Consider the following 11,259-nt stretch of genomic DNA (forward strand, 5'->3'; position numbering starts at 1 on the left):
AAAAAAGAAAAAGAAAAAAAGAACGTATAGCTTGTCTATGCTCAGCACTGTTTATTAGGCCTTGTGATAAAAAGGAAAATCAGTTAACTTCTGTTAATACAAAGCTTTTGACTTATATTTGATAACAAAGAAATTGTTTCCTTAAAAAAAAGATTGATAACGTGCAAGGATAGGTACATACCCTGGTAACTTCCAAAGTGGAAAAATAATACTCAGCTTATTGTGAAGTTCTTGAAACTCGTCAAAAGTCCGGAAGACAAATGATGGTTCAAGCTGTCCTTCTCTCAAAAGTCGAACTACGTAAATCTGAAACAAAATCAAAGCCCAAATTCACATTAAACTTGTAATATAAACCCCTTTCCTGACATGAAAAAATTTATAACTTAACTGCTGTATTATAGTACAAATGCTTTTAATCTGGTAATATGCTACCAGTGGGAAACAGCAAATATAAAATTCATATGTATAGCACATTTAAAGCTTTGGAAACTCTATACAGGGTCACTATGTGTTCGAATCGACTTGAAGGCAGTGAGTTTAGCTTTTGAGAGCTATATTCTAAGAGTGATCATATTGTTGTTGTTTAATTGCAATAGAGTCAGTTCCGACTCCTAGCTATCATGAACAGGGGTTTCTGAGGAGCAGCTGGTGAGCCTGAACTGCCGATGTTCTGGCTCAAACCAACATTACAGGCCGGCGCATTAATCCCTGGCACCACATGAGGACCAAGCACCAAGAATGACCATAATCATAGTAAAATATATAACAGGAACTTGAAAGTGAAAGTAGACTTACTTCTAGGATTAAATAATTAATGTACTTTAAAATCTATACATTTAATATACTTCTAATGATAATGTTAGTAAGTAAGCTTGTCTGGTAGAGTAAATTGGGAACAAAAGCAAACTTTATAGGGGTGGGAAAATGAGGAAAATTTTGTCTTACTAAATGGTGTTAATTAGCTATCCTAAAATGTAAATGCCTATATATTAGGTTAAACCAAAAAGTATTGCAACTAGGGTTCTATATCATATGTGCACAGGTTAATTCCCAACAAAATGTGTTTAAACGTGTCTCTGCAATTAGTGGATGGCTGCAGACAAGCTCTCTCAGTAAAGCACTCGTCTTAGTCATACTGTTTGTGCCATGGAAAAAAAACTGATTTTGAGATTAGGGCTAATATCAAAAACAACATTCCAGTGGACATCTTCCTAAATCATAGAAGCTTTGCAACAAGTTTATGGGAACGCTGCCCCACATAAAACAGCAGTTTTAGATGAAGCATTTTATGCAACGTCGAGAAGATCTCATAAAGATAAATTAAGAAGAGGAAGACTTCAATCTTGAATGAATGAATGAAGAAAACTGTGGCTGAAGTCCAGAAACTGATGGAAAAAAAATCATAGAAATATCAGTGGTGCAACAGCTACTGATTTTGGGATCTCACATGGTTTGGCATTTTCAATTTTAAGCAAACATCTTGGCTTCAGCAAGTTTTCAACTATGGTTTTCAAAAGTGCTGCATGAGGATCAGTTAGCTCAAAGAGTTGATCTTTTCATTAGTCTTTGAATCAAGATGAAAGCTTATGAAGATGATTTGATAGGACAATTATAACCATGAATGAGTGTGGGTTTACCAATATCCAGAGAGCACAGTCCAATCACAACAGCGGTTTCCAACGGGATCTGCTGGGCCAGTTAAATTCAGGGAAGATAGGTTGGCTCAAACGATTATGGAGACTGTTTTTGGGTATTTCCAAGGTGCAATCTTGATAGATTTTCTCAAAGGACACAGGGCGACCAGGGGGTATACTAAGATGTTTTAAGAAAACTGAAAGTGGCATTGGTGAGACAAAAGCCAGGCAAGTTGTGTCAAGGAGTTGTTTTCCATTATGACAATGCACTTGCTCATTCTTTGAAAGTAAAACGCTGTTCTACATGAATTGCAAAACTTACCTCATTCACCCTACAGCCCTAATCTTGCTACTTCAGAATTCTTTTTGTTCTCCAAACTCAAAGAACATTGAAAGGGATCATGACTTGAGTGCCATAAGATGCTAAAACTGTTGTTGTTAGGTGCCATCGAGTTGGTACCGATTCATAGTGACCCTATGTACAAAAGAACAAAACACTGCCTGTTCCTGGGCCAACCTCACAATCGTTGCCATGCTTGAGCCCATTGATGCTACCACTTTGCCAATCCATCTCGCTGCGGGTCTTTCTCTTTGTCTCTAATCCTTCACCTTACCAAACATGATATCCTTTCCTCCTGACAATATGTCTGAAATATGAGAGACAAAGTTTGACAATCCTGGTCTCAAAGGAGCATTCTGGCTGCACTTCTTCCAACACAGATCTGTAGGTTCTTCTGGTAGCCCAGGGCACTTTCAATATTCTCCTCCAACACCATAATTCAAAAGCATCAATTCTTCTATGGTCTTCCTTATTCACTGTCCAGCTTTCTCATGCATATGAGGTTATGGAAAATACCATGGCTTGGGTCAGGCGCACCTTAGTTCTCAAACTGACATCTTTGCTCTTCAACATTTTAAAAAGGTCTTGTGTAGCAGATTTGCCTAATGCAATATGTCGTTTGATTTCTTGGCTGCTGCTTCCATGAATGTTGGCAGTTGATACAAGAAGAACGAAGTCCTTGGTAACTTTAATCTTTTCTCCATTGAGCTGTTGTTAAGATGTGGTGTAAACTGAAGAGCAATGAGTTCTTTGGAAAAGGGTTGTTGTTGTTATTAAGTACTGTGAGTTGTTATTAAGTTGTTATTGTTATTAAGTTGTTATTAAGTACCGGAGTTGGTTCCGACTCATAGTGACCCTGCACAGTTTCTGAGGCTGTAAATCTTTACAGGAGCAGAAAGCCTCATCTTTCTTTTGCGGGAACGGCTGGTAGTTTCAAATTGCCGACCTTGAGGTTAGCAGCCCGATTCATAACCACTACGCTACCAGAGCTCCTTTGGTTAGCGGGATGGAAACACTATCTTCAGAAGTATATAGATTTTAAAATATGTTGAGGAACAATAGCTTCAAATATAAATGTTTCAAAATAAAATGGTCTATGATTTTGTAGCAATACTTTTTGACTTAGCCTCGTATTTATAAAAATTAGAAGAACTGAGGCTTTAATTGTTATTTAAAAAAAAAAGTTGGTTTGTTTTTTTTTAAAGCAATACACAGATCTGACAATCCTAAATTAAAAAATTGTACAAATTTTTAAGACAATTTGAGTAGGTTAAAATAGCTACAGAACAAAAGGTCTCAGGTCCTGCAATCAAAACAAAAAGAAAAACAAAACCCTACATAGGCACAATATGGACAAATGAAAAGTAGTTTCCAGGACAAATACAGTATTTAAGACAGACAAAAAGATACTAAAATGTATAAACAGTAAAACAGATGTAAATTAAACTAATAGTAAAACGAGTTCTGAAATCTACCAATTTGTCTAAAATGAGAAGACTGACAGTGCTGGGAAATATTATTTAACAAAAATTTAGCACAGGAGTAAAAACAAAGCACAATGAAGATCTTATTTTTATTAAAAAACAGACTTCATGTGTGACTGTTATGTTAATTTATCCCTGAAGAACAGAATGAGAACTCAGGTTTTTTATTTCAGGTATTTTATACTGGTTCAATTTGTTATAATGAGCAAGTTTTACTTTTGAAATTAAGAAAAAATTAAAAGTAATAACAAAATAATAGTAGGCTTGTAGCTTTGTCTCTGAAAGGAAGACTATTATTTGGCTATTATGGTTTTGTTTTGAAGCAAAATTATCAAGGATTAATAAGTATCAATAAAATATTAGGGATACAGCAAGAAACATTCCCACCCCCTCCACATACAGAGTAGACAGCGATGGGCAACTTGGACATTGAATACCCAAATTGGGGGGTGGGGAGGGAGCTACAAAGGCAAGAAGTGACTGGCTTACAAGCTTTCAAGAGGGAACCTAGAGCTAGGGGGCATGGAAGAAGGCAGACTCTCCAGTGAGTACTATCCAATCTGTCTAGGTGGAGCTGATGAAATGAAATGCAGATGGGTCACTTGTGATACAATAGTGAATGATTGTTATCAGGACTGATTGTGAGGGTTGGAAATGTAAAGGTAGACGTTTGGTAGCAAGGAAGGGAATTACTGACTCTCCAGTCTAGGAGCGGAGGTCTCTGGGACCATCAGTGGAGAAGAGCCGAGAGCGGGACTCTACCCAGAGAAGCAGCGAGGCCCGAGATGGAAGCAGAGACGATGACGTGGAGTGATGAAGCGGATGGGGACTTTGGATGCAGAGAGGGAGAGGGACTGGGTCCTGAATAAGTGGGGGGGAGTATAGGGGGCAGGTTTATAGGGCATATATACCCTTTGGTCCGTTGATGATGCATGGAGGGGATTGGAACCATGGCAATGAGATGATATACGATGGAATGAATGTAAAACTAAAGTTCTCTCATGTAAAATATCATATAATTCACAATAAAACATGAAAAAAAAATTAGGGATACCTGAAGTACATTGATTTATTTGGACAATTTGTGGAAGAACTACACATGAACAGAACAGATGCCCGGCACTTCAGCAGAGTCATGAAGGAAGCAGGAATGGAGGACAACAACGCATGCGTAAGTGTCTACGAATGTTGAAAGCAAACTTACGTAATGTTTATCTGGGTTGTATTTCTTGTGATAGGTGAAAACAGAGACTTCCTTGATGTGACCATCTTGTCTGAAGGAGTAACTTTTAGGTGAAAATGACAGGATGGGCTCATCATTTGAAGGAAGACCAGAAAAACGCAGCTGAGCAAGGTTGTGAATGAAGAAGTTAAACTTTGTGGCAATGCTCCCCAAACTTGATTCAATCAGCCTAAAAAAAAAAAAAATTTGTTTTAATCAGAAAACTTGTTAGCAGTAAATGTTCATGGGAATACATGTTCGCCTCTATTAGTAAAAGATAAAAACTACTTTCATTACCTGAAAAATATGTAGTCTGATATTTCCAACATTTGTTCTACAGGACAAACCCATAAAATACATTTCCCAAATTTCCATTCCATGTCACTGTCTCCATGAAATGATGCTTTAGAGATAAATGAATGACATAATACTAAAAAGATTCTTTATTTTGTTCCCCAGTAATAAAGGGAGAATGGGAACAACCAAACACATATGAAAAGAGGCATCCAAAATAATAATTAAAAAATGTTTAAATCCCTTCTATCAGATAGTAGAATTTGGTTTTGAATACCTTCTGATACTCATAGTTCCATTCAGTTGGGAAAAGTAGTTTTTGACAGGGTGGGAAGTTTGGTGGGGGTTAAATTTAGAAGGCAGGTCTGGATAGAACATTTTGAGCAATAAAAGGAACCAATAAATCCCAGAAACCAGCTAAAAGAAGCCAAAAAGAGGAAAGAGATTTAAAAAGAAGTTAGGATCCTAAAACACAAGTTTTTGCTTGTTCCATAGTTTTGCCCGAGGTAGCCAACAAATCTCTTAAAAACAACAAATAAGCAAAACCTATCAATACAAAATTATATCAGGATTATTTAGAAGATTAGACAAAAGTCAGCTTGTTTTAATTCAGTCTAGACCAGGATTTTAAACCTCTTCAGTGAGAAGAAGGAGGCAAGAAAAACAGGAGAAAAGAACATGAGCTCATATGGCCTTCCTGCTGTGACAGACTTCTGTGACCTATCTGGTCACCAGACCTTTATTTGCCAGGAAAATCTGCTTTAAAAGCAGTAAGGATAAATCCAATTGCCAGTCACTAATATATGCATTTCAAGTACTATGGCTATAATAACAGTTTACAACAACAGTGTCTAGTTTGCTGCTTTAAGCACATAACAAGAAGTTGTTATGGCAGAATTCTGAAAAACCTTACTACAGTTATCTTTTGAGAAAGAGAACTTAAAGAGGTATTTTACACTATAGAATATATAGAAATAGTTCATAATAATAGTTTTTACTATTGAAATAGTATATTAAATAAAACTTGAGATTATATTTTGAGATAATTAAATAGATTTTAAACCCTTTTATAAAACCTTAATAGCTATTCAGAAATTAATTTTTGATAACTTATTTGCTATTTGCTTATACAAATATGAATCACAATTTTTTCCTATAAATCAGAATTTTGATATGTAGCACATGTTTAAACAAAGGTAAAACAAATCAAAACCAAATTCTATGAGCCTTCTCCAACATGCTTAATTTTTACCTGGTAAAGAAAATGGTAGCTTCTGCATCTGTAGTCTGGGGTTGAAGTGCATCTCTAACATATTTCAAATCTTGAACACTTGTGAGTTCTGGTAACCCAGAGGGAATCATCTATAGAAGGAAAAAAACAGCTTTGAGAATGAAATTAAAATTAAAAAAAAAAAAAAAAATCTATTCTTCACCTTTCTGTTCTGATCAAGTTATCAGAACAAAGCAAGAATCATCATAGTTTCAGGAGTTTGTTATGGTTTTGGGGATCTAAGTGATTCTCTTACAAATGAAAAAACTGAGACTAAGGAAGAAATGACTTGTTGGAAGTCACAAAGCTAGTTTATGGGATAAAAACCAAAATTCAGACTTTTGCTTGCCTAGTCTTGTGAACTTACTACCACATCAGTTACAGCCTTAATTAGCATAAGGCGCTCTGGTAGTGTACTGGATTATAAACTGGGCTGCTAACTGACCAGATCAGCAGTTCAAATCTACCAGTCACTCCATGGGAGGACGATGAGGCTTTCTGCTCCTGTAAAGACTGACAGCCTCAGAAACCCTATCCAGGGTTGCTATGAGTCATAACTGAATTGGTGGCACATGTCACCGTATGTATCTAGAAAAGATTTGAAATGATGAATGTAAAAACTCTGAATTTTCATAATCTGAACACATCCAGATTAAGACACAAAACACTTACCAGCATCCCAGTTGCCCCATTCAAATTCCCTTTTAGTGACCACTCTCCACCCAGGGTAACCAGTTTACTGAAATTTTTTTTTTTAACTTTTATAAATGGAATCATACAGCATATACTGTGTTTGACTTCTTCCATATAGTACCAATACATGTTATTCTAAAATCACAAGACATCCTTTTTTAGATACTTAAACAATGATGTATAAATGTAAAATTAAATAATTGCAAAGAATAGTTACCAGTGAAAGGAGGTTAAGAAAGAGGTTTGCCTGCTTTCTGATCAAGTTGTAGGCCTGACAGCAGAGGTCCACAAACAACTGGAAACGAATGGTGGGCCTTTCACCTCCATTAATGACATACGCCATATCAGAGGTCAGCACAAAAGGAGCCCGATCCCTATTTACAAAGAAAAGTAAATTCTCTTTACAGAAGCCTAGTGAAATGGGGGAATAGCTATCGTATTACTAATAATGTGGTTATTAAACTAAGCTATTTGAATTAAAGCAATTTCTGATGGGAAAACTTAATAATAGGCAGTTTAGCATTTGTACAATTTTTTTTAATTTACAATTTTAGAAAGCCATCCTAAAGTAATTTCATTATTTAAAGTTATATAGGAAACTTTCTCCAAGTGGTATTTATAAATCCACACATAGTAGTTACAATCACTTAGAAAGCAAGTGTGCTCACTGTCATTACAAAACTTTTACTAGGCATAGCCAACTGGATAAAATAAATCTCCCTTAATTAATTTCAACAGGGCTCACTTACTCACTCTTGTCTACTATATGGTATACTATCTTTTAGGGCAATTTTACTCTCCAGTAGTGCTTAAAAAAAAAAAAAAAAAAGAGTAGAGGGGCTTCCTGGTGTGGCACTGTTGAATACGCAGTGAACTGCTAATTGCAAGGTTGGTGGTTCACATCCACCAGCCGCTCCTTGGGAACTCTATACAGGGTCACTGAGTCAGAACTAATTGGATGGTACATGCAACAAGCGCTCAAAGCTCAAAAGGAGTCACAAGCACTTCAAAAAAAAAAAAGGAAAAGTTATGGGATATCCACTTGTGAAACAGGAAGCACCTGTTTTCACTAGCAACAGCAAATAATAAAGCATCAATACCTTTTGAAGCTACCAAACATCTGTGCGTGGCCCAAAAACTTTCCAAAGTCAATGTGAAACATGTGTCCTGTATTTCGAAGCATTATGTTATCATTGTGCCGATCACAGATGCCTAACACATAGGTGGCTACGCAGCACCCAGCACATGAATAAATAAAGTTTTCAGACGCCTGTAATAAAGATACAAAATTATTTTAAGAAAAATAACTTTCTTTAAAGTTACAACAAAGATTTAATCATTAATGACTCCATCAAAATACTATTATTATAAACTTTCTCAACAGGCATATAAACTGGGGCATGGTAATAAAAAACAGTCTTCACCTATTTCAACAACAAAACAACCCCCTCCCAAGCCATCCTCTTCTGAAGGTGCTTGCTTCTCCTGGTTAGCTTTTGGCTTCTAATGCGCAGAGATGATTCCAGTTCCTATTCAGGGTGAGTGCTACTTTTGAGTAGTTTTTAAGCATTATGTGTTTAAAAATCTGCTCCTCACAGGCTCTACTGCTTACCACAAGTGGAAAAACACTGAGACAAAGACTAATTTGAATAGGAGAATATTTATTCCTCCATATTCATTTTTGGCTTGTAGAAAGGATATGTATTAAGAAAGTCAGCTTATATCTTAAAACATCCTATAATGGAATTAATGTGTTTTGTGTTCCATGTGGTAATTCTCTATGTCCTCTGCAAGCTTCTGAAAACAGACCATCTTTCACATTAGTCCAGCCTATTTTGGCAATTGGAGTCTTGGTGTGGCACTGCAGAATAAACACTGGACTGTAACCACAAGGTCGGCGGTTCAAAGCCACCAATCCACCTATTGTTGTTGTTGTTATGTGCCATGGAGTCGGTTCTGACTCATAGCAACCCTGTACAGGGTTTCCGAGGCTGTCAATCTTTACGGGAGCAGAAAGCCTCATCTTTCTCCAGCGGAACAGCTGGTAGTTTCAAACTGCTGACCTTGTGTTTCACAGCCCGATTCGTAACCACTACGCTACCAGAGTTCCTTAGTCCACCTATGGAAACCTTAAAAAGGGTTGCTCTAAGGAGCTCTGGTAGCGTAGTGGTTACGAATCGGGCTGCGAACCTTAAGGTCAGCGGTTCGAAACTACCAGCCGCTCCGCGGGAGAAAGATGAGGCTTTCTACTCCCGTAAAGATTTACACCCTCGGAAACCCTATACAGGGTCGCTATGGGTCGGAACCGACTCGATGGCACATAACAACAACAACAACAAGTTGAAACCAACTCCACAGCACTTAACAGCAACAATAACATTTCTGGCAATTACTAAATTACTAATTACAAAAACCTTGCAAAAGAATACAAACACAGCAAAATGTATTCTTACTCATTTAAAAAAATGAATATTTAAATTTAAAACAAATGCATTTACTTTAATGTAAGATTTTTAAAAAATGAATATTTGAATTTAAAATAAATGTATTTAGTTTAAACTCAAGATTGTACATTACTGAGCAAAGCAGTCATATATATGGCTCTGTCTATGTGGTTAAGTTCTCTCCATAATCCCCCAGAAATCTTACTGATGACAATGATGGTAACAACAAATGTTTCTGCAACGTATCACAAACCTGGCACCACTCTATGCTACCAGGGCTCCTTATATAGATATATGTGTGTGTATATATAAGGAGGCCTGATAGCACAGTGGATTATGAATTGGGCTGCTAACCAAAAGGTCAGTAGTTCAAATCTTGGAGCAATAAAGATGTGGTTTTTGCTTCTCTTGGAAACCCAATACAATGTTGCTATGAGCTGGAATGGACTCAACTGCACTTAGCAACAACAAAAATAAACTAATGATGTTAAAACTGGGATCATCTTATATCACCCTTCAGTGTTCTTGAGTCTCCCTTAGGCCAAATTAGCATAGTTATTGGTCTTATGTCCTAAGAGATTGCCCTCTTCTCATATAAAAGTATTAATAATAATAATAAACTAAACTGAAAATGCATGTTTCCAATCATAATATGGTTAATTACCAATTATATGATTTATAAAAGCATACATTAACATGTATTACTTTATATATATGTATAAAATCATTTAATTCTCCTAACAATCTTTTGGTACTATTATTTTAATAATATTTGGTAGCAAGTAACTGAGGGACAAAGTCAAATAATTCACCCAAGGCCCTATGGATATGTGGGGAGTGACTTGGACCTGAATTCAAGCTCAGGTCATCTATGTTCTTAACTACTACATGATGCTGATGCTTACTTATTTCCATAACTTGTTCTAAATCTTTGTGCAATATAACATTGGTTATAAAAATACTTCTCCTTTCCTGGTCTCTAAATACATGTGTAGAATGTTTTCTGGAAATTTTAGCACTGGTTTCACTTAGATTCCTACCATTAAATGCAGTCTGTTTCGTATTCTTTACTACACTTAGGGGATATTATTTTCCGTATTTAGACTAAATGGCTTAGTCTAAAAAATGAAAGCATTAAAAACCTATGAAATACATTTTAAATAAAATTATTAGGAATAAGGAGACATGCTAATCACCTTTTCATATTCTTCTTCAGAGGGATTATATTTCCTCAGCCAGTCTGCAAGTGGTTTATCTTTAAAGGATCCTGTCACACCATATTCCACTTGGATTTTCCTAAGGGTATCTGAAGAAGGAACTAGTTCCACCAGGCCTTTAAAAACAAATTATGAAACTAATATGAAAATGCTTTCAATCTCTGACATAAAACACCAGTTACCAATTATCACTTTAAAAAAAAATCAAATCTGGTAGCTCTGCAAAAAATGTGATAATCTAAGTTATTTTTTATTTTCCAAAGTACCCAAGATGTAAATGTTGAGTTTGATTATTTGAGACACTTGATTATTTGAGACTTTATAGTCTGCACACCCATGTGGCAAAGTCACTTCTTAGACATGTGTCGTCTAATTTCAGCACAAAAAGCTTTGTGCAATCATGTAGTTGGACAAGATAGGAGTGTTTCAGACCATATTAAGCTCTTTCAAAGGGAAGAACAGATTAAGATTGTCCTTGTGGATATGTTAAGTCTTAAATAATGTACTTTGTCTTCCTAACTGGTATGTAATGCCTGGCTAGGCAGATTTTTTTTTTTTTTTTTTTTTGCCCCCTTCTATAAATCCTTCAAAAGTATCAAAAAAAAAATTAGGATGCAGAACCCTATCTTTTGAGTTTGAAAAGACTGTTGTATGTATTAGA

At 36.0% G+C, this 11,259-nt stretch overlaps 1 protein-coding gene across 1 annotated transcript in view; it reads right to left on the minus strand.

Moving 5' to 3' along the window:
• The window catches only part of PIK3C2A (phosphatidylinositol-4-phosphate 3-kinase, catalytic subunit type 2 alpha), a 202,827-nt gene that overhangs the window by 7,050 nt on the left and 184,518 nt on the right, over positions 1-11,259 (minus strand). The window contains exons 23-28 of the mRNA XM_006865791.1: positions 10,578-10,714; positions 8,038-8,207; positions 7,155-7,311; positions 6,227-6,336; positions 4,663-4,870; positions 182-306 (exon numbers count right to left, since the gene is read on the minus strand). Of these exons, the coding sequence (XP_006865853.1) occupies positions 182-306; positions 4,663-4,870; positions 6,227-6,336; positions 7,155-7,311; positions 8,038-8,207; positions 10,578-10,714 (907 nt within the window). The remainder of the gene's footprint in view (positions 1-181; positions 307-4,662; positions 4,871-6,226; positions 6,337-7,154; positions 7,312-8,037; positions 8,208-10,577; positions 10,715-11,259) is intronic.

The sequence above is a fragment of the Chrysochloris asiatica genome, unplaced genomic scaffold, assembly GCF_000296735.1.
Source record: "Chrysochloris asiatica unplaced genomic scaffold, ChrAsi1.0 scaffold00083, whole genome shotgun sequence".
In the NCBI taxonomy this organism is placed as follows: Eukaryota; Metazoa; Chordata; class Mammalia; order Afrosoricida; family Chrysochloridae; genus Chrysochloris; species Chrysochloris asiatica.